The following is a 21,692-nucleotide window of genomic DNA, read 5'->3' as shown; positions in this document are numbered from 1 at the left end:
TCAAGCAGCTCTAGCTATGTAGCAGTACCACTCACTGTGGTAATGGTAGTAGTAGTACAATTGTAGCAGTACCAGCAGCTGATGCAGTGGTAGTAGTTGTGGATGTGTAGCAGTACCAGCAGTTGTAGTAGTGGTAGAAACCTTTGTTTATCTGATTTTCTACCACTGCTCCTTCAAGGCAATGAAGCTGCAGTTGTTTCAGGACAGCATGTTTCACCACATCCCAGTTCCTTTATTGAGCCTGCAGTCATTCACCAGTGGAAAACAAGACAGGACCTGTTGCTGCTACAGCACAGTCAAAGTTATGGTTCGTGGCGACAAGAGGACTGACTCTCCAGGTTCTTACATTCAGCTTAAATAGTATATTTTTTACAGGAGTTGCATATCTAGTGACACTCTAAGGAGATTGGCACAAGGACAATGCTACACTATAATTAAAAGAAAACATGAAAATATGATGACTAACTTCAAGATACTCTTTTAACAGGGCACTGTGAGGACATCCAGTTGGTTCAGCTATTTAAAATTCTAATTGTAATAAGGTTATTAATCAAATTTTGAAAATGAACATCCATTTGGCTTTTTTCTATATTTCGATATAATAGAAAAATAATAAACTACATGAATTAAGCTGTAAGCTGTGTATAATAGGCAAGTCAACCCAGAACATTATGAAAAAAGTTCAGGCTCTTTCTGTCAACATCAATGGCTGGTGGAAACAAGATCTCACATCAGGTCTGGCCATGCAGAGCCTTTGTAATTACTGCAATGGCCCCAGCAGGACACAGCTGCTCCACTCAAGGCGTAGGGTGTGTTTCCACAGGCTCACTTCAGCTCGGGTCAGGTGGGGTCGGGTCAGTACAGCTCTGTACGGGTGTGTTTCCACTAGAACTGGTACCACGTCAGCATGGGTGGATTCACTGGCCAAGAGTTCCCCAGTGTAAATTGTGTGTGACACAACAACAACAATGGAGGACATGGAGGCGGCGTGACGCCTGCTGCTCAATCAGTGTTTTTTTTCTTAAACTAAAAGTGAGGGAGGACAGACAGGCGAGGCTTCAAGTGATGAAACAGAACCCCCAAGAAAAGAATAAGACTTCACCGAGCCATGACCAGAATTCCACCGAGGATGATAGGAAGTAGACCGGGCAAGTGGGTAGGTTAGACAATCAGAGCCCCACTATGTGGTTACCTCACATTCTAGTCCCTGCTCGGCTCGCTTGGAACCCCAGGGTTTAGACCAGGGACCAAAAATGGTAATGGTTAATACCATGTTGGGGCCAGCGGAAATGGGGACCCCACCCAACCACAGCCAAAGTGAGTCAGTGGAAATGCACCCTTAGTAGAACTACCTTTGAAGGTCTCAAACTCTTGTCTCACAATAATAAGCACAAAGTATCTGCTGACCATGAAGTGTGCTGACCCAATAGAAAGATTCCAGAGTGGGTTTCGTAAATGACACGCCACCGAAACAGTTCTGCTTCGTGTTATGAACAGTTTGTTGGATCACTGCTCCGTGGACTTCAGTGCTGCTGTCAGCACTCTGGAGCACAAAGTTTTACTTGAAGTATTGAGCCACTGGGCTGGAATCACTTGAACTGCTCCAAAGTTGTTCTATCTTACCTGGAACACTGAAAAATATTGTCTTTACTCGAGGTTTTATTCTCAAATGCCTCCCATCACCTGTGGAGTGCCCCAAGGATCTATTCTGGGACCAATTATATTTCCAATATGTATGATACCCCTTGGACACATCTGGTGACATTACATATGATGATACAAAGTTATACTTGTCACCCAGGTGATGTAAACATCCTATTCAAACTGCACTTCTGTTAATCCTCTATTAAGGACTGAATGTCAGAAACCTTGTCTAGTCTTTTTGTAACAAACCTCAGGTCCTAGGAACAAGCTTCTTTGAGAATCCAGCCCCTGTGTCCTGGTACAGGCCTCCTCAGGAGTTAGGGTGACAAGTATGTATCCCAACTGCTGTGTGACATGGCTGAAGTGTGCTCCAACATTCAACCATAGAAGCATATAGCAGGTTCTAAGAGATCAACACATGTATTATCTTCATCTAGGTTGATCAGCTGGTTTGACTATTTTCAATTTAATTTTCCCATTCTCTCAAATGGAGCATCCTGAAAATACTAACGTAAATGCTTGGAGCACTTTTCAGCCTTTTGTTTTTAATTTAGTCCCTTAAGGAGCCTGATGGCAGGACGAGCTAAATGATGCAGACTAGTTAAGCAGTTGTGCTCATCTAATTTCAATATTGTCTAATTTGATGCAGGTTTAAAAAAAAAAAAAAAGATTAGGCAAATACTGTTTGCATTAACAATTTCAATTGAATACAAGGGCGGCGTGGCTCAGGGGTAGAGTGGCCGTCTAGCAACCGAAGGGTCGCTGGTTCGATCCTCGACCCCGGTGACCATGTCCATGTGTCCTTGAGCAAGATACTGAACCCATAATTGCTCCTGATGAGCAGGTTGGCGCCTTGCATGGCAGCTCCACCATCAGTGTGTGAGTGTGAACGGGTGAATGAGACGACACTGTAAAGAGCTTGGAGTGCCGCTAAGGTAGAAAAGTGCTCTATAAAACTGAGTCCATTTACAAGATTACATTTTAATTTCAAATGTTGACCCAAATGATGGTTGCACACAGGCAAAGTCAAAGTCTGCATTGTTAATATTATATTATAATTGTCAAATTTATTTATTGTTTGATTCAGACTATTTCAATTCTTTTAAAATTCAATGTCTTATTCCATTGTTGTTTTCATACTAAATTATAAAGAAAAAGATTGTGAGGGCATGAAAATGAAAATTGAATCCATTTGCTTGCCTTGTTTTGCTTTTTCATGTGAATATTGTCCAAGTCAGAACAGGTTAGCTCTTTGGTAACTGAATTTTAAGCAGCTATTTGTCTTAACATTGTTCAAGGTAACCCATAGAAATATGTTAAAACGATAATATAAACTGAATTCTTTTTAATTATATGAAAAATTTGGGCGGCCTGGTGGAGCAGTGGTCCTCACTGTGGCCCCCCATCAAGAAGGTTGTGGGTGGAGCAGTGGTCCTCACGGTGGCCCCCCAGCAAGAAGGTTGTGGGTGGAGCCCCGGCTGCAGCACGGGGTCTTTCTGGGTGAGTCTCCATGTTCTCCCTGTTCCTGCTGGGTTCTCTCTGGTACTCCAGCTTCCTCCACAGTCCAAAGACATCAAGAGGGACCAGGTTAATCCAGACTCTAAATTGACCGTAGGCGTGGCTGGGAGAGCCAATGGTTGTCTGTCTCTATGTGTTGGCCCTGCCATGGACTGGTGACCTGTCCAGGGGGAAGGCTGCTGGGATAGGCTCCACCCCCACCACCTTCAACAGGAGGAGAGGGAGAAGACGGATGGATGGATGGATGGATGATGGATGGAGGGATGATGGAGGGATGATGGATGGATGGGTGGAGGGATGATGGATGGATTATGGATGGGTGGATGGAGGGATGATGGATGGGTAGATGGATGGATGATGGATGGGTGGATGGAGGGATGATGGATGGATGGAGGGATGGATTAAGGATTTGCATTTCCATAACTAAAAGTCGCAACTGGGAGTCCAGCTCATCATCGTGGCTCCAGTTAGGATTCAGATGGTCTCAAAATGAACTCTTTGGGGTAAATTTGAAAATTGAGTGATGGATGGATTGACATGAAACTATGAGTATAAGCCTTTAAAAAAATGAAGCAGTTGGAGTAAACAAAATGTACTTAAACAGTATCCACATCAATATATTTCTTTAAATTGTGATGGAGCCTATTTGTTTCTTTTTGAATTTCTTGACTTGAAACTGAAGCCTCTATGGTGAAGCCTTCTGTTTACCTCCTGTGTTCCATCCCAACTGCAGCAGGAGAATGCTGACTATGCAGGTCCCTGAGCATGCAAGCAGAGGTGCAGAGGGGCCTGTGATTGGCTAGTGAACATCCCACCCATTTCAAACATCACAACATAGCAGGAATACCAGCTGAGTGCAGGCAGGAGCTGCAGCAGCAGTGAAGAGAAACTGTTCTGCATTTATTAGAGTCATTAACACAGGACCTGAGAACTGCCTTCAAGGAGCAGACTGAGGTCCAAACTGCTCACCTACTATTTTAGCAGCCAACAGAATGGCTAGTCACAGACTAGCAGGTTAGCTAACCAGCTTCATCCATCTGCTGTCAGAAGCAGGGAGAAAGTGACACCAGTGAATAAATGTTTCATCAAGATAAAACATGTCTGCCAAACTGTTCCAGCTCCTCTTTTCCTTGCATCCAACAGCAGAAGATGAACCACAAATTGTTTCTAATGTTTCATTATGCCAATGCAAATAAGGCTAAAAATAAATTCAAGATGTATGAATTTTTAAAAATGCTACTTAAATCAAGATGAGAACAGCACTGTGTTTGACCCTCGTCGAACTCATGGTGAACAAAGTAGAAAAAACTTCTTTTTTTTAAATTTTGAGCTGATTTGCAGGTGTTAAACCACATGCTGCATGTAAAAATACTGCATTAATCTACAACAACCACCAAAGTTACAATTGGCAAATAATGCTTCTATTGACCTTTGAACTTAAAAGTGCTTTCGCTGCCCTGTGCTGGACTAACCCTGACGCCCCCCTCACCTTTCTTGAACTCTTCCAGCATGGCGTCCAGCTTGGTGTCGTTGAAGACGCAGTGCAGCGGGCGCCTGTAGAACTGCGTGACGGTTTTTAGCGCGGTGCAGTCGTCCGGGTCCACAAAGGCCAGGTCCTTGACGAACAGAATGTCCACGATGTTGGAGCGCTCGTTCTCGAACACCGGTATCCGCGTGTATCCACTCTGCATGATCTCCGACATGGTGTTGAAGTCCAGCACCACGTCCGAGGCCAGCATGAAGCAGTCGCTGAGCGGCGTCAGGACGTCCTCCACGGTCTTGGAGCGCAGCTCCAGCGCGCCCTGGATGATGTTCAACTCCTCCTTCACCAGGTCGTGATACGGGTCCGTGACGCGCAGCATCTCCAGGAGCTTCTCTCTAGTGTAGAAGTTGGAGATCTCCTGGTTGAGGATCAGGTCCAGCAGCTTGCTGATTGGGTAGGAGATGGGGAAGGACAGAACCATCAGCAGCCGCGTCACCCAAATCGTTTTGGAAGCGATGGCCAGCCCGTGGCGCGACGCTACCGAGTGCGGAAGAATCTCCCCCACGAAGAAGATGCCGAAGGCGCAGATGGCGGTGGAGAGCCACGTCATACCCAGGATCTGACACATCCACACGGCGAGCGAGGCGTTGATGATCGCGTTCCCAAGCAGCAGCGTGCAGAGCACGTAGTTTCCGTGCCGACGCACCGACTCGATCTGCCGAGCGTAGTTCTGCTCTTTATCGGTGCCACTGTTCTGGAGGACTTGCAGCTCCACCGGATCCAGCGCCAGCAGGCTCAGATTCAGCCCGCTAAACAGCGCTGACATCCCGAGCAGCAGGACGGACACGAGCACCTGCAGCCAGAGTTCCGGCACCGCCGAGCGCTCCACCACGGCCACCCAGAAGTCTCGGGTCCGGTAGTGCTCCCACTTGGAGCCGTCGAAGGCGCACATGGAGTAGAACTTGGTCCTCTCGCCCCTGCGAAGGTCCTTGGCCAGCAGCTCCACCAGCACCGAGTTCTGACTGGACGCGGACTTGAAAGAGCCGATGACCTCAATGTCGGACGTCCTGGCATTCTTGTCCACGCATAAGTTGCGCCTCGGGTGGACCTGCCCCTCCCGCCCCGGTGCGGGCTCCTCGATGAAGGCGATCCAGGGAGCCGCGTTGTTGGCGCGGATCCCCGCGGTGCGGTTGAGCCTCTGCGGGGACGTGGAGTAATAAACCCGCAGGCTGAAGCGCGTCCCCTCGGTGGCTTTCAGCACCCCGTCCTCCACGGACAGCTCCACCCCGGTCCGCTCCGGCCGGAAACCAAGCAGACCGAGTGCCGGGGCGGGGAGAAGGGAGCAGGCAGACAGGGAGAGCAGCATCAGGCGGGGCGGGGAGAGAGGGGTGCCGGCTCGGCATCGCTCGGCCGCATCCTCCGCAGCCATGATGCGGTGTGACATTCTCCGTCAGCTCAGCGCTGACGGGTCACGTGGTGCCGCGTGGTTCTGGCCCATGTGGCGGGGAAGGTGGGACCAGGATGTTCTGCTGTACTGATGGAGGGATGCGCCTCCGCGGGGCTGTGACGCAATTTTTCTAATTATAGCTTTGCGCTTACTTGCCAGCGAGAAAACTCACCGAAAGCTGCTGTCATCTCCTGATGTGGACACATGGACCAGATTGTGGCGGCTGCGCATGCAGAGGTTCAGCTCTGACAGATGTAATATACACGTCTGTTCGGGTTACTGTCACTTTAAAAACACCAAAATGATGACGCACCCAAGACGTCACACTGTTTTGTGTGTGTGTGTGTGTGTGTGTGTGTGTGTGCGTGTGTATATGCGCGTGTGATATACTAAACTCATCATCAATATGCTTGTTGCTATTTTTCATAGCTTAGTCAAATCTGCTTTTAATGTTCCATCTGTATGCCAACAGTAAACTAAAGGTTAATCAGTCTGTCCCTCCGCTAGGTGAACTTTGACCTCTGGCTCGTTGGTGCCCCGGTCCTAACTAAAGCTGCCAGTGGAACTGAAGGGTTACTGGTACGTAACTGCATCATTTAGCAAATCATATAAACATCAAATTTGCAATAAAATGTTCTGATTAGAATTGGTCTGTAAAGTGAAACTTTTAACAACAATCATTTAGAGCATTTAGTGCGATGTAACCATTCATAAAGGGTTTCTTCTAAGAATCAAGGCCAATGAGCAGTTGTTGAAAGTCATTTTTTTCCTCATGTACTGTGGATTATGTCAAGGTATCCACAGAATTATCATGCTTCTACTCCTCTACATTTATCTGAACCCTCGCTACTTGTTACTATCCTGATTAAGATCATTTGAAATTTAAAACCAGTGAACATATCCAGAGTCAAACTAGAGGACAGAGCCCCTCCTCCAAGGAGCTGAGACCCAGGCTAGTTAGCTTAGCACAATGACTGGTAGTGGGTGGGAAGTGTTAGCGTAGCTCCGTCTCTGCCTGCATTACTATCAGGAGGGTTGTGTGTAGCCTTGGTGATGAATACCAGTTTAACATGAGGAGACGTTGTAGTGGTAGAATCAGACACGTAGCCGGAACTACTTTCCTGACTGGGCGCAGTGATTTGACGCAGCACCTCCAAAGCTCCACTGGAACTTGGGTCAACAGAACCAAACGTTTGTTGAGGACTAGAAGAGCGACTGCTGCTACTGATCATGAGGAGGAGGAGGAGGATTCCTGCTGGACACACCAGCATCCTGGACCTGAGCTAGCTGATGCTAACACTTCCACCCACTACCAGCTATTGGGCTAAGCTAACCAGCCTGGACCTGAGCTAGCTGATGCTAACACTCCCCACCCATTACCAGCCATTGGGCTAAGTTTAACAGCATCCTGGACCTGAGCTAGCTGATGCTAACACTTCCCACCCACTACCAGCCATTGGGCTAAGCTAACTAGCATCCTGGACCTGAGCTAGCTGATGCTAACACTTCCCACCCACTACCAGACATTGGGCTAAGCTTAACAGCATCCTGGACCTGAGCTAGCTGATGCTAACACTTCCCACCCACTACCAGCCATTGGGCTAAGCTAACTAGCATCCTGGACCTGAGCTAGCTGATGCTAACACTTCCCACCCACTACCAGACATTGGGCTAAGCTTAACAGCATCCTGGACCTGAGCTAGCTGATGCTAACACTTCCCACCCACTACCAGCGACTGGGCTAAGCTAACTAGCCTGGACCTGCGCTAGCTGGTGCTATCACTTCCCACTCAATACCAGCCATTGTGCTAAGCTAACTAGCCTCGAGCTTAGCTCTACTTGGGAAAATAATAAGAATTTCCTTAATATTTAGTGTGTTGCTTTAACATAAGCACACATTTTCTGCTGGTTATTGGGTTAGGGTTAGGGTCTGAGTCCTTTATGTGATACTGTGTTCTGTTGTTGAAGTGATAACATGTTCAATTGTGAAATACCAATTACAATTAACAAGGAAAACAAAAGTCAGCAGCAAAGTCATTGGCATTCAGCTGGAAAGTCTTTCTCAATTGTAAAAAATCCAGGTGCCAAAGACAGCAGAGTCCATCATGTCCAACAGCAGCCAGAATTTAGGTTCCTGCCCTCTTGTACCAGCCTCAGACAACCAGTAGCTGAAACTAACAGATACAAATTCTCCTTCATTCTTCAATCTCAGTGCTCTACTCAGTAAAGTATGGGCAGTATCAGAACTTCTTATTCAGCACCTTATACATTTTTTTTACCTCATGAGTTTGCATTTTATTAAAGTATACATCTTTATCACTGTGATTTTATGTGACTCTTTATTTTGCAACTGGGTCCCTGATCCTCTCAGGACTCATGGCAACTCTGGCTCCAGCCAACCTGGAATCCCTGATCCAGGTCTACTCTCCTTCTCGCCCACTACGATCTGCATGCCAAAGACGCCTGATGCTTCCAGCCCAGCGCTGCTCCAAATCTCTAGCCAGACTCTTCTCTGCTGTTGTTGACTTCAAAGTCCTTCTGCTGACTTATAAGGCTCTCAATGATGAAGCTCCATCCTCTCTGAAAGAACTCATTAGTCCCTCCTGTCCCACCAGAGCACTCCGCTCCCAGAATGCAGGTCTGTTAGTGACTCCCAGTATCAATAAAAACAGACTGGGAGGTAGAGCCTTCAGGTACCGGTTCCTCTACTGTGGAACCAGCATCTCTCCATGGGTCAGAGAGGCAGACACTTTAACTACGTTTAAGTCCAGGCTTAAGACCTTCCTCTATGACAGAGCCTTCAGTTAGGACTGGTTCAGGTAGCTCTGAACCATTGATAGCTATGCTGCTACAGGCTTAGACTGCTGGGGGACACATCAGGTTACATGGAGCCCTCCCCTCCTCTCCCCTCCTCTCCCCCTCTCTCCTCCTCTCCTCCCTGCACATTTTTGGAACTGTCACTACCACTACTTGTTGCACTTTGTAGTTTGGCCTTGGTGTCTCGCAGTCTCTCTGTGTTTCCACAGATCCACCAGAGCCCCAACCGCCGCCTGCATCGCCCCCCCCCCCTCTTATTCCCTACTGTTACACCAGCCTGCGCTCCCCTTCCATGAACCAGTCTGCCATCCAGTCCCCCATCAAGCTGGCTTGCTCTCCCTGCCTCCCCTTCCATGAACCAGTCTGCCATCCAGTCCCCCATCAAGCTGGCTTGCTCTCCCTGCCTCCCCTTCCATGAACCAGTCTGCCATCCAGTCCCCCATCAAGCTGGCTTGCTCTCCCTGCCTCCCCTCCCATGAACCAGTCTGCCATCCAGTCCCCCATCAAGCTGGCTTGCTCTCCCTGCCTCCCCTCCCATGAACCAGTCTACCATCCAGTCCCCCATCAAGCTGGCTTGCTCTCCCTGCCTCCCCTCCCATGAACCAGTCTGCCATCCAGTCCCCCATCAAGCTGGCTTGCTCTCCCTGCCTCCCCTTCCAGAAGCTTCCTTCTTCAACTGTTACTAACATTTCCATGTTTCCTCCATTCTGTGTTTTAAACTGTTTTCTTGTCTGTACCAACATCTCCTGCACGTCTGTCCCTCCTGGTGAGGGATCCCTCTTCTGTTGCTCACCCTGAGGTTTCTCCCATTTTTCCCTGTTCAAGGTTTTCTATGGAGTTTTTCCTCAGTCGATGTGAGGCTCTGAGGGCAGAGGATGTTGTTATGATGCCATGAAGCCTGGAGACAAACTGGTGGGGAAAACAGGCTACAAAGAAAACTGCCTTGGCTTGTTCCCAAATGGTGGAACGAACTACCGAACTCTGTGCGTTCTGCTGAGTCCCTTTCTACTTTTAAGAGACAGTTGAAGACTCAATTGTTCAGAGAGCACCGAGGCACTGAACCTGACTCTGCTCCTCTTTGTCCTGTGGGGTAGAATCAGTCAGAGGGTCCAAGACCCAGCACTTAGTGATTAAGTAGCACTAACTGTGTTGTCATGTTGTATGTTTGTCGGGGGGGGGGGGGGGGGGCGACACTTCTTCTGCCACTAGATGGCAGTACCTGTGACCAAATCACAACTGAAGCACTTTGGCGCTACTATGGGCTTTTCCTTCAGTCTGAATTCTTGCTTGTGTTGTACGTCGCTTTGGACAAAAGCGTCTGCTAAATGAAATTGGAGAATTGTAGAATTGTAGAACTCTATTTGCTCCACATGGTGGCAGCAGAGTCTTGCCTCTGCAGCTGAATATGAGCAAAAGTCTCAACAAACTGTGATAATTAATGAACGTCTCTTCCAACACTTTCCTGTACAGCCGCACTCATCCACCATCATCTGTGTTCTACATTTGTTGTTTCATGTGTTTTAGCAGGTGTCTTGTATTTTGTCAGAAGTTCAGAGACACACAACATGATTTTTGGGGAGTCAAAGGTCACAAATTTCCTTAATTTATCATCTATCACTTGCCCATTTATTAAGGACACCTGACGCTAATCTCATGAAACGTGACAACAGTCCTGCAATAAATCTTCATAAGCAGACAAATAAATAGTTGATTTTCTACTGCTGGGTTGAACTGAACCTGTTGAATGTGTTTACATGATAACTTTGGACAGGTACGATCACTGTGGATTACCAGGATAACTACAGAGATACAACTTGTTCACACAGTTTGATTAATTCATGGCCACTTGATACAGTTCCCAGATTATCCATCCATCCATCCCTCCATCTTCTTCCTCTTATCCTGTTCAGGGTGGTGGGGGTGGAGCCTATCCCAGCAGCCTTCCCCCTGGACAGGTCACCAGTCCATGGCAGAGAGAACCCAGCAGGAACAGGGAGAACATGGAGACTCACCCAGAAAGACCCCGTGCTGCAGCCGGGGCTCCACCCTCAACCTTCTTGCTGGGGGCCACAGTGAGGACCACTGCTCCACCGGGCCGCCCTTCAGATAAATCAGAGTGTGAATAAATCCAATCTATAATTTCTCTCTTCTTCTTCTTCTTCTTCTCTGGAGCTGCAAAGGCTCCACATATAAAAGCCCCAAACTACCGTTCGCCTCTTTGGAGGTTCTGAACAGGAACAGGTTTCTTTGGAAACAGATACATTTTGCTGCGGGACTGCGGGTTTGCGTGGCAACCAGAAGATGCGGGTGGTTGATGAGCCGTCATGGATCCTGGGCGGAGCTCTGACAGCCGCGTACGTCCCGCTGGTAGGAGAAAGAGTTTGTGTGTTTATGTAAGTAAAGTATAAACCAGACGCATGAACGGTTTAGTGAAGTCAACTCGTCTCAGACAAGTAAGGTGATGTACGAATTCACGCGCAGACGAAGCAGAGTCCAAGGGTCGCTGCCAGAGTCAATATTTGCCGAAGCTTCAGTGACTAACTGTCCTGTACGCGAGCCCCTCCGGTCAGTCGCTCGCTCGCCGCGTTCCCTCGCGATGCTGTGCGTCCGCGCGTGGAGGAACGTGAGCCCCGCATGGAGAGGCGGAGGCCGCTGGGCGGTGTGGACTCGAACCCACAGCCAAGGAACAACCGGGCGTTTGGACCTCAGCGGGATCTACCCCCCCATCGCCACTCCGTTCACCCCGAGGGAGGATGTGGACTACCGGAAGTTGGAGGAAAACTTGCAGAAATACGCAAAGATACCATTTAAAGGTCAGACCAGAGATACACGAAGTGTCCTCAGACAAGAAATGTCCTCAGATCTTCCTGTAGAAAGAGCAGGGTCCGGGTCCCTGTTGGGTTCCCTGGTTTTTATAGTCAGGTGGCCACTGCATATCACGTGTAGTGTCACGTGCCCCCTCCCCACCCCCCTCATCGTGAATCAAGCTGTCATGTAACTGACTGAATGTCAAATCCGATAAATCTGTCATCGACTCGTCAGGCCTGTGGGTTCCTCAGGGGCTCCACACAGGAAGCGAAGTCCAGCACCGAGGAAACACGCAAGTTCTGCAGGTGCTTGTCCCCATCTGCTGCTTCTATGGTGGTACTGCAACTACTTTCCTCAAATACTGTAATGCTGGAGTTAGTAGAACCTGTGGCGTATCTCAGGCCATATATACTTCTGTTTATGCAGTGGATGTTAGTACTGCTAATGCTGCCAAAACTGCAAATACCACTGCATTCTCAGTATTAATATCATCAGCGGTAAATCTTAAAAGGAGATGAGAGCATGACCATGTCCAAGTGTCCTTGAGCAAGACACTGAATCCCTAATTACTCCTGATGGCCCAGCGATGGACTGGTGACCCGTCCAGGATGAACCCCACCTCTCACCCAATGTCAGCTGGGATAGGCTCCACCCCTCCCCATGACCCTTAACGGATAAGAGGTATAGAAAATGGATGGATGAATGATGAGAGCAATAGGTTTAACCTTTACACTCTGACATACAGTCATTAAACCTTTCTGGCTGTCTGGCAGATCTGTAAGACTTCAGTCAGAGGCAGAATCAGCCCCTCCCCTGAACACCTGCACTTAGGGGAGGGGTTACACAATTGACCAGGACCACTGATCAGGACTGCTGCATGACACAGTAATGGTGTCATGCAGTGTCTCTGTTCAGCATCACACAACTAGTGATGCAGTTGCTAATTCCACCAAAGTAGCTCTGAAGATCAAGGGTTAGAGAGTCAAGATAGAAAAAGACCAGGGAATGAAGTTATGTGATCACGTGGTCACATGGAAATAATCTGGCTGTTGTCTGGTGCTCCAGGTTTGGTGGTTCAGGGCTCCAATGGCGAGTATCCATATCTGACAGAGGAGGAGCGCGTGGATGTGGTGAGGGCGGTGAGACGCTCGCTGCCAACCGATAAACTGGTGATGGCGGGATCCGGCTGTGAATGTAGGTGTGCGCATGTGTGTGTGTGTGTGTGTGTGTGTGTGTGTGTGTGTCAGAGACACAAGTCCAGGGTTCAATGTCTGTTGAGTTTAGCTAAATTTAAGCCAAAACCATCTTTCACCAATTTATACCAAGCAGTGAAAACACTGGCTGATATAAAACTCTTATGACTATAATTATATTATTGTTACTATTATTACCATTATTATTGTTGTTTTGTTGTCGTTATTCCAGGGATGGTGGCATATTCCTGGAGTCCCAGTGGACGAGAGAACCAAATGTAAAAACGTTGGTAACAGGAATAGAGACGCATGACTCGGCTTTGACCAGATGAAACCTTTGACATCAATGATGTATGACTTGAGCCTTATGTGCGGTGGCTAAGGGGATATCCTCTTCATTTTAGCTGTTTGTTAGGGAAATATCCCCTGACCTTTAATATGGGCCCCAAAGGTCAAAGTTATTCTGTCTCCACTGCAGTGGTAGATGGGCAAGAGCTCAACAACCCATTGTCATGAACATGAGACCTCAGCAAGGCCTGGAGGGAATTTCTTCACATTTAGCATAAACACCCTCTGGAATTCCAGGATGAACTGAAAAGATTTGGTGGTCAAAGTTCAAGGTCAAAGACAGGCCCACATTGTGGACACATTTAAGTGCAATGCATTATTTCTTTTATTTCATGTTTCTGTCAGTCACAGAGATGGAGAAATATGAGTTTTAGTGGATTTGTACAAGTCTGGCAAGTTGAGTCTTATTTAGGTGTTTTTGACATGTGCAGACTTGTGAGACCGCACAGGCGATGCTTAGCTCCCAGACCAATGCTTCAGGAAGAGGGTTTTTTTGACCCAATGCCACTTTAGCTGCCATCTCCCTTTTTATTTGCTACAATGTGATGTGTTTGTGTGTTTGTAAGTAAAATTGTTTTCTTCAGCATAACATCTTGCATCTCTTCAGCCACCAAAGCCACGATCCAGCTTACAGAGAAGATGGCGGTCGCCGGCGCCAATATTGCCCTCATTGTAACTCCATGTTTCTACAAGGGCAAGATGGACAGTCACGCTCTAATCCAGCACTTCACAAAGGCCAGCTGACAATACAAACACACAGTCGCAGTTCAGCAGAATTGTTGTGGTCACATCACTCATGTCCATGTCTCCTCCTGCAGGTGGCGGACAGCAGCCCTGTGCCAGTGGTTCTGTATAGCGTGCCGGCAAACACGGGTCTGGAGCTGCCGCTGGACGCTGTGGTGACACTGTCCCAGCACCCGAATATCCTGGGCCTCAAAGATAGCGGGGGAGACGTAAGGAACACTCCTTAAAGTTGATCATGTCTTATGGCCTTGTTGTTGACAAATAAAATGACATTTACATGTGGCAGTGGGGGTTTGGGTTGGGAGTGTGTGTGTGCGTGTGTGTGTGTGTGGGGGGGGGGGGTAATGGAACACATAATTCCTGCATTAAAGGGTTAAGTTTCTCTGTGATCCAGCATTTCACACTGCAGGCTAATGACTGAATAATTAGACTTAAAAACTCAAGCTAATAATGTTCTTGCTGGGGAGCTGAGAGCTTTCAGCTCACCAGTGGGGCTCCTAGGACCCAAATGACTGACTGATCAATTACAGTCCTGCATGTTTGGAATGACTGATATGGGGAAACTGATTGACACCCGGTGGTTAAAAATAGACCCTCCCAGTAACTGGGATGGAGGCTGCTGGTTTTCCCTGTGGAGCTTCACACTCTCGTCTTATGCTCCCTTTGAACGTTCCAGTTTTATTTGGTTTCAGTTTTTCATATCCAGATTGACAAAAGAGAATTAGAAGAGCAAAAACAAAATAGGGAGCTCATCAATAATTCATGAGCCTCCCCCTCCTCTTTTGAAGTTTATTCCTCTTTTGTCACTTGGGACTTGTCTTTTATTTCCTCTTCCTCGCTCGCTGTCCTCCTTCTGTTTGGGATGTTGAACAATCCCATCCTCCCAAAACCGGAGTCCTGTGAAGAGTCACTGCTCATCACAGTCGGAGCGATTTGTTTACACAGTGTGCGTTTGGTTTGTGCTCATCTCTCGTGACAGCATCCCCTGGGAGTAAAGTACTACATCAGATATTAGTCCTGGTAGCAGGGAGGAGCCGTGATGTTTTACCTTCTTCTCTCTCTCTGCTTCTGGTCCCTCAGATCACACGGATCGGCCTGATTGTTCACAAAACCAGATCACAGGATTTCCAGGTGTTGGCTGGCTCAGCAGGGTTTCTCATGGCAGCCTATTGCGTTGGTAAGAAGTCTGAAGCTGGATTAACATGTCAGATCTCGTCCATCATGTCTCCTGCAGTGTTTCCCTTCACATCCTGATCTCAAAAAGCCTTGGGTTTCATGTTGATTCGTCCAAATCCAATATTTTTTGTGCTTCAGTACCCAACCTGTCTCAAATTAAAACTATCAGATATCTACTTTCACATCCACCATCAAGTGTTTCTGTCCTGAAATGTCCCATACTAGCCTTCTTGGAACAAGACCAGATGAGAACTGTCCATCTGTCTGAAGAGTCTTAGTTATTAGCTCTTTTTATGTTTCAGAGTGATGTAGTTCGGCGTCCTGACTCCAAGACTGGGGTACCTGTACCCTTAGAGGTACATCCAGTAACACTCAGGGTTTGACAGAAACTCTTCAACATTCTCCATCAAACATAAAGCAGTAATTTATGTTTCTTTCAACTTTTATTCTGTAAAGACCCACTTGGTCATCTGAGGATGCCTCCCAGTATATCCAGTTCCTCCTGGATCAGATAATGGCCTTTTTGCACCCAGTATGTTGCCCAACCTGCTCAAATATGGATGAATGGGTGGAACGGTTTCTTCCCAAGGCCATGCTGCAGCAGGAACCAGATCACCTGCTCCGGAGCTTCGTCTACCATGTTTGACAGTGCTAACTTCAGCGACCTTTGTTTAGTGTTGCTAGTTCATCTACTGGCGCAGCGAGCATTAGCGTCAGTGCAGGTGAATCCAGGTTCATATTTGTACATCATATCAGTTTTATTTTTATGTCGATGAAGCTGAGTAAAGATCAAAAACTGTTAGAGCCACTTTCATGTCTTAATATCATAGACCTACTTTGTTATACTTCCTTTTTGCATTTGGAGAACAAATACAGCAAAGTGTAACATCTAGTGAGAGATGGCCACGTGTGGAGGTGCAGGGGAACACAACCAGAGGGCGAATACTGAACTTAAATCAGGTTTGAGGGGATTTAGCTTCTATGTTTCAAACGATACCCGGTCACCTGCGAGCCACGTGCCCGAAGCTTCAAACCAGCAGCCGCTCTGAATATCGCTCTTGTTTGGTCATCTTTGCTGAAGAGACTCCCACAGTTACGTTCTTGCCTTATCAGCCTTTTTAGCTTGACCATAGTGTATTTTTTTCCTCACGCGGGGACGTGTGATCCCTCGTTTGAAGCGTTACAAAGCGATGTGCTGTGTCCTGTTGGTATGTGGGCCACGTCCACTCCACTGTAAACTCGGATTAGATCATGTGTGAGGAGACAGGCATCAGCATGAAGCAGGGGAACCTAATGAGTCATGTTCTCCCTCTGCCAGCCCTGTCAAACACGCATCTCTCTGATCTCCGACACCCTCTCATCTCCATAACTGAAATACGGGAGTAATTAGCAGTTTGAGAGTGTTAGTGACCAGCACTGCTGCTGTTGAGAGATTGATATGATAATTTGTCCATGCTGCGGGTGAATTTTTCATGTCTGAACATTTGCAGGGTTACTGAGGGGGGCGGGCTATAAGCCCGTCAATCACCATCTGCTACAGTTTCTCGACAGAGAGCTTCGAAAACATCAGCACTGCTCGCTTGCAGTTTCCTAAACCTGCTGGAGTTTTGCTGGCTTTTTAGAGGTCCTTGTTCTCTGGAAGATTCTTGATATAATAGATATGTGGCAGTTTTTGGAGAACTGTGTCAGGCTGCCGGGTGATGTTGTTTATGCCTCTGTGAACTCCCTCCTGCCTCCTTTATATGTTTGTGTCACTCGCGTTTGATAACCATGTGTTGTTGTTCGTTCAGTATCAGCCCCAAAAAGCCCGTATCAGTCTGACCCTAGAGACCACAGGGAGTTGGAATGTGACAGAACCAAAAGCCACCCAGAATGTCAAATACTGATGAAATATTGGTAGTTTATGGTAAACCAATGTGTTTTTTTTCTTAGAGGAGTTATAAGCCCAGTGTGAGTGAGTCAGTATGCATTTTGCAATTTGCTAGACAGTATCAATCAAACTTTATCTGTTAAAGATGTGTCACGCACAACGTCGAAACTGTCTGTCAGCTGCGTGATCCCAACGCGCCACAGAAACGTAAATCAGACAGAAAATCCACTCATTGACAGCTGCCAGCTTGTGTATCAACAACAAGAACAGCTTCAAGGCCACAGTGGCAGCATGTCAAGCAGACAATGAGATGTCACGCTGAAAATCCGTGATATCCTGTTGCCTGGGAAAAAGTACGTTGTCTCTCTGTCTGTGAATAAAACAACATCCGATGGAGCACTGTTGCTGTCAGGACGGAGAAGATGAAGGGCAGGACTTCATTCTCACTTGTGCTGACAGAAAATCATTTATGTCCATGTGTGGATATGTCAGACCTGGATGGCTTTGTTGAAGGATTTACGTTCAGATAAGAACCCTGTTTCATCTGTTAGCGTGTTCTCACAACAGCAAGGTCCTGTGCTCTACGGTTAGTTGAGGCACCATCCGCCATGATGTCACTCGGAAAACGTTGTCTGGATGCACACCAGTTGGTTTCAAGGGGTTTCTACTTTATAATACTTTATTGATCCCAGAGGGAAATTCAATCATTCTTAAGATGCATCATCTAAATCTTGACGTCATTAACAACACATCTCACGATAGCTGCTGCTGACGGAGAAGTTACAATACTCATAAAATAATTACTCATGTGTAAATATGAGTGACAATTTTTGTGTATGTGTGTGCGCACTTACACAAATGCACATGTAGAGGCTGATAGTATGTAAACATACATGTATGACATATATGGCTGTTCGTACACAACGTTCAGAAATATGAACAAATTGGTTTCCTTAAAGTTGACAGGTGGGTTTGATGAGATGGGCCCAGACAAATAATTTAACAACAAAATGATTTTCAAATCATCAGCAAAAAGTCTTATTTGTGTTGATTGTAATGCATGTTGTCTGTCCTCAGTATCAATGGGTTGTGTGTTCAGGTGCAGTGGGCGGAGTTTGTGCGCTTGCCAATGTGCTGGGCCAGGAGTTGTGTGAGTTGGAGCGTTTGTGTACATCGGGTCGCTGGGAGGAAGCCAGAGTCCTGCAGCAGCGCCTGATAGAGCCCAATGCTGCAGTGAGTACCATCTGGGTTCTACAGATCCACACTCCCACAAATAGACATGCTTCTAGTCAGAGATGCACTGGAACTAAAGAGGCAGGACGGATCTGGAGCCTGACTCACGCCTCTTTCATTTCACCTCAGTGGGCGGAGCAAACAATTGTTTTGGACTAAAAAGTGCAATCTTCTTTCCCTTCGTGAAGATTTTTGTATATTTGTTGATTTTAAATACAAAAACATACCTCTATCAAGTCCAGGCTACCAATCAGATGACTTTGTATTGACAGTGATTAACATTTGATACTGACATAAAAGTAAAGAGTGAGAATTGTCGTTCAATATGCATGAACCCCAAGAGCTCCACACACTTCCGCTCGATGGAACACTGCTGTTGTGGATGTCTCTTATTGTCCATTGTCCCAAGAGACAGACAAGTAGATAGAGATGCTTCTCTAGGGAACTCAAATTGTACCTCATAAATTTTAAACAGGTCGGGGGGTTGAATTCAGCTAAATGTCAGAGGTTTATGCTGCGTTTTGCTCATCGCCGTTCTCAGCCTGAGTGAGACGTGTGAGAAAACAACCACTAACAACCTAGCTTCAGGGTAAAATCATGTCCTTGAGGGTGATTTAAATGTCACTCCCCGAGCAGCATCAGTGGACCTCACACACGCATACACCAAGGCTCTGAATGCATCCACCAGCCGCACATTGACCACCACGATTTTCAAGATGATTTTAAGTGTCACTAATGATAAAGCTGGCTGAGGAGGCTGATAGAGCTCTGTGTTGCTAGGTGACCAGGAAGTTGGGAGTGCCTGCCCTTAAGCAGGCGATGGAGTGGTTTGGTTTCCACGGCGGCACCTGTCGATCACCTCTGCAGCCACTCAACACGGCTGAGACGCAGCAGCTGAGGCAGGACTTCTCCGCCAATGGCTGGCTATGAGGTGACCAAGGCTATACATGCATATGGCACGTATGTATGTATACATGATGTCAGCCTCTACATGTGTGTATCACAATTTCATGTCACAATAAAATTCTGTGTCAGTCACTTGAAAAAATCCATACAACTTTAATATTTATGATGTACAAAACTGTGAATCTTGATGGAGCTCCATCTTAGCTCCATCAGGCCAACCTCCAGTTCGCAGCTGAATGTGAAGCGGCTGGGATGAGAATCAGCACCTCCAAGTCTGAGGCCATGGTCCTCAGCCAGGAAAGGTTGGCCTGCCCACTCCAGGTCGGGGGGAGGTCCTGCCTCAGGTGGAGGAGTTTAAGTGTCTCTGGGTCTTGTTCACGAGTGAGGGTAGGATGGAGCGGGAGATCGACAGGCGGATTGGGGCGGCGTCCGCAGTGATGCGGGTGCTAAACCAGTCTGTTGTGGTGAAGAGGGAGCTTAGCCAAAAGGTGAAGCTCTCGATTTACCTGTCAATCTAGGTTCCAACCCTCACCTGTGGTCATGAGCTCTGGGTAATGACTGAAAGAACAAGATCCTGAATCCAAGCGGCTGAAATGAGTTTCCTCCTCAGGGAGGCTGGGCTCTCCCTTAGAGACAGGGTGAGAAGCTCAGTCCTTCAGGAGGGACTCAGAGTAGTGCTGCTGCTCCTCCAGGTAGAGGAGTCAGTGGAGGTGGTTCAGGTATCTGGTGAGGACGCCTCCCTCAGGAGGTGTTCAGGTATGTCTGATCAGGAGGAGGCCTCAGGGCCGACCCAGGACACGCTGGAGGGATTATACCTCTCAGCTGGCCTGGGAACGCCTCGGGATTCCCCCAGAAGAGCTGGTGGACGTGGCTGGGAGAGGACAGTCTGGGCTTCCTTGCTGAGGCTGCTGCCCCCCCGACCCGGACCCACCGGATAAGAGGAGGAGGAGGACGATGAAAACTGTGAATCGAACTGCCAAGAAAAAGATCGTTTTCAGCACTTTGCAGCTGATCCACAGGGACATAAAAACAGGCAGTAAAACATACCAGCCATGTTTCATTCATCTTTACAATCAGACCTAATGCAGCATTGTTGCATCTGAAAACATAAAAGTTCAAGGCAATGAAAGAATCTTGCTGATGTGTCCTTAAGAAACTAAAACTGCAGTTGAGTCGTGTTTTTGACGTCAGTTGAGCACGCACATAAATAGATTTAATGTATATCCAATATATCTGGTATATCTGTCATTAATTGTCTGTCACCTGGAGATGCATATTTGTGGTAGTAGACTTCTTCTCAGGCTACTGTAGTTCATCCAGCAATTATCAGAGAAACAGTTAATGGGTGTGCAGAGGCAGGTCAGTGGGTCACTGGCAGGTGGATGGTTGATCTCTGTTTACAGCATGGAAGAAGAAGAAGAAACCTGAATACAGGAAGTGAGCCGGATATTGAAAACAATTCCACATAGTGGCCAAACCACAGAATGGCAACCATCCGCCACAACCACCATAACACGTTCCACTGTTCATATTTGTGTTAGAATAAAAAAGGACACTTCTTCGGTTTTTCAAGGGTTAAATTCAAACATTTTCAAGGTACCTGGAACAAATATTCTCAGAGTTGCCGTCTTTATCATCTTTTCTAACTCAGTCCTGTCTGAGCGGGTCTGTGGGTGCACAGCAATGTTCACATACATGTACGTGTTGTGCGCCAAGCCGTGTGTCTTGGTCCTATTGTGAGGAGGAGAACGGCTCTAAGTGTGGTAATTAAAGGAGTGTAGCAGGTAGCCATGGCAATGACAAGCTTTTCATCCACATTTCTATAACCTTGACTCCAATTAGCACCTATGCAGCAGCACATATTTTCAAAAATACTTATTGGATTTTAAAGTGAAAATGCATTGTGTAGTTTTCTGAGGATGCTAGCGATTCCCGAGGAAGCGAGGCAGAATACTGACATCACCTGTTTTCAGTTTTCACTTCTAATTTCACATTAGTTTCTTTCAATGTCAGCTTGAAAAAAGTCCCCAACCTTTATTCTCCAAATACTCAAATACATCAAATCAGAATATTTCACTGGTCACTATACCAATAACATCATGTGACTGAGTCAGCGCTGACCTGTCCTAATGTGGCATTCACCCATGGACTATCATGTCATCTCAAATGCACTTAAATAGTTTTACACAATCATTTTTTTGTCCAGACTTGCACAAAATTGTGAGCTTGTTTCCACTCTGTTGAACACGTTTGTATTTTTACAGTTTATCAAAATTGATCAATGTCTGTATAAGTATTATATATAGATTGTATTTACTCAACAGTACCCCCCCCTCACACACACACACACACACACACACACACACACACACACACACACACACACACAATTACATGCTGTTTCAGAACTACTGCCCTTGCTTGTGATAAAACGTTTAAGACTCACCTGTCAATCATCGTGCTTTCACCTGGATGGATTTTATTGGTGAAGGTGAAAAATTCATT

At 46.9% G+C, this 21,692-nt stretch overlaps 2 protein-coding genes and 1 long non-coding RNA gene across 18 annotated transcripts in view; 2 read left to right on the top strand and 1 right to left on the bottom strand.

Moving 5' to 3' along the window:
- Nucleotides 1-6,415, bottom strand: part of LOC147258100 (metal transporter CNNM1-like) — a 51,351-nt gene extending 44,936 nt beyond the window's left edge. For 15 of the 16 annotated variants that reach the window (XM_086212480.1, XM_086212483.1, XM_086212481.1 and 12 more), the window contains exons 1-2: nt 4,652-6,415; nt 3,871-3,921 (exon numbers count right to left, since the gene is read on the bottom strand). In XM_086212480.1, coding sequence (XP_086068606.1) covers nt 3,871-3,921; nt 4,652-6,089 — 1,489 coding nt within the window. In that variant the 5' untranslated portion in view covers nt 6,090-6,415. The remainder of the gene's footprint in view (nt 1-3,870; nt 3,922-4,651) is intronic. The other variant, XM_086212490.1, reaches the window with a different exon arrangement.
- On the top strand, nt 5,127-10,074 carry LOC147258099 (uncharacterized). Its single transcript, XR_015117672.1, has 3 exons — nt 5,127-6,346; nt 6,600-6,671; nt 9,735-10,074. It is a non-coding gene; the product is annotated as an uncharacterized LOC147258099 (long non-coding RNA).
- A 1,182-nt stretch (nt 10,075-11,256) lies between these two features.
- On the top strand, nt 11,257-21,212 carry hoga1 (4-hydroxy-2-oxoglutarate aldolase 1). Its single transcript, XM_086212495.1, has 7 exons — nt 11,257-11,722; nt 12,783-12,911; nt 13,866-13,993; nt 14,077-14,211; nt 15,083-15,179; nt 18,148-18,281; nt 19,062-21,212. Exons 1-7 carry the CDS (start codon nt 11,371-11,373, stop codon nt 19,209-19,211), a joined length of 1,125 nt encoding a protein of 374 aa, XP_086068621.1. The 5' UTR covers nt 11,257-11,370; the 3' UTR covers nt 19,212-21,212.
- Nucleotides 21,213-21,692: the final 480 nt, after the last annotated feature.

This window comes from Aulostomus chinensis, chromosome 8 (assembly GCF_037954235.1).
Source record: "Aulostomus chinensis isolate RoL2024-O1b breed Wild chromosome 8, RoL_Achi_v1.0, whole genome shotgun sequence".
Lineage (NCBI taxonomy): Eukaryota > Metazoa > Chordata > Actinopteri > Syngnathiformes > Aulostomidae > Aulostomus > Aulostomus chinensis.
The sequence above is the reverse complement of the archived record's forward strand: the minus strand, read 5'-3'. Positions and strand labels throughout refer to the sequence as shown.

Coding starts and splice junctions, on each gene's coding strand:
- hoga1 (XM_086212495.1), top strand. CDS start 11,371: ATGTACGAATTCACGCGCAGACGAAGCAGAGTCCAAGGGTCGCTGCCA. Junction 12,912..13,865: donor GGCGGGATCCGGCTGTGAAT/GTAGGTGTGCGC, acceptor GCATCTCTTCAG/CCACCAAAGCCACGATCCAG. Junction 15,180..18,147: donor CATGGCAGCCTATTGCGTTG/GTAAGAAGTCTG, acceptor TTGTGTGTTCAG/GTGCAGTGGGCGGAGTTTGT.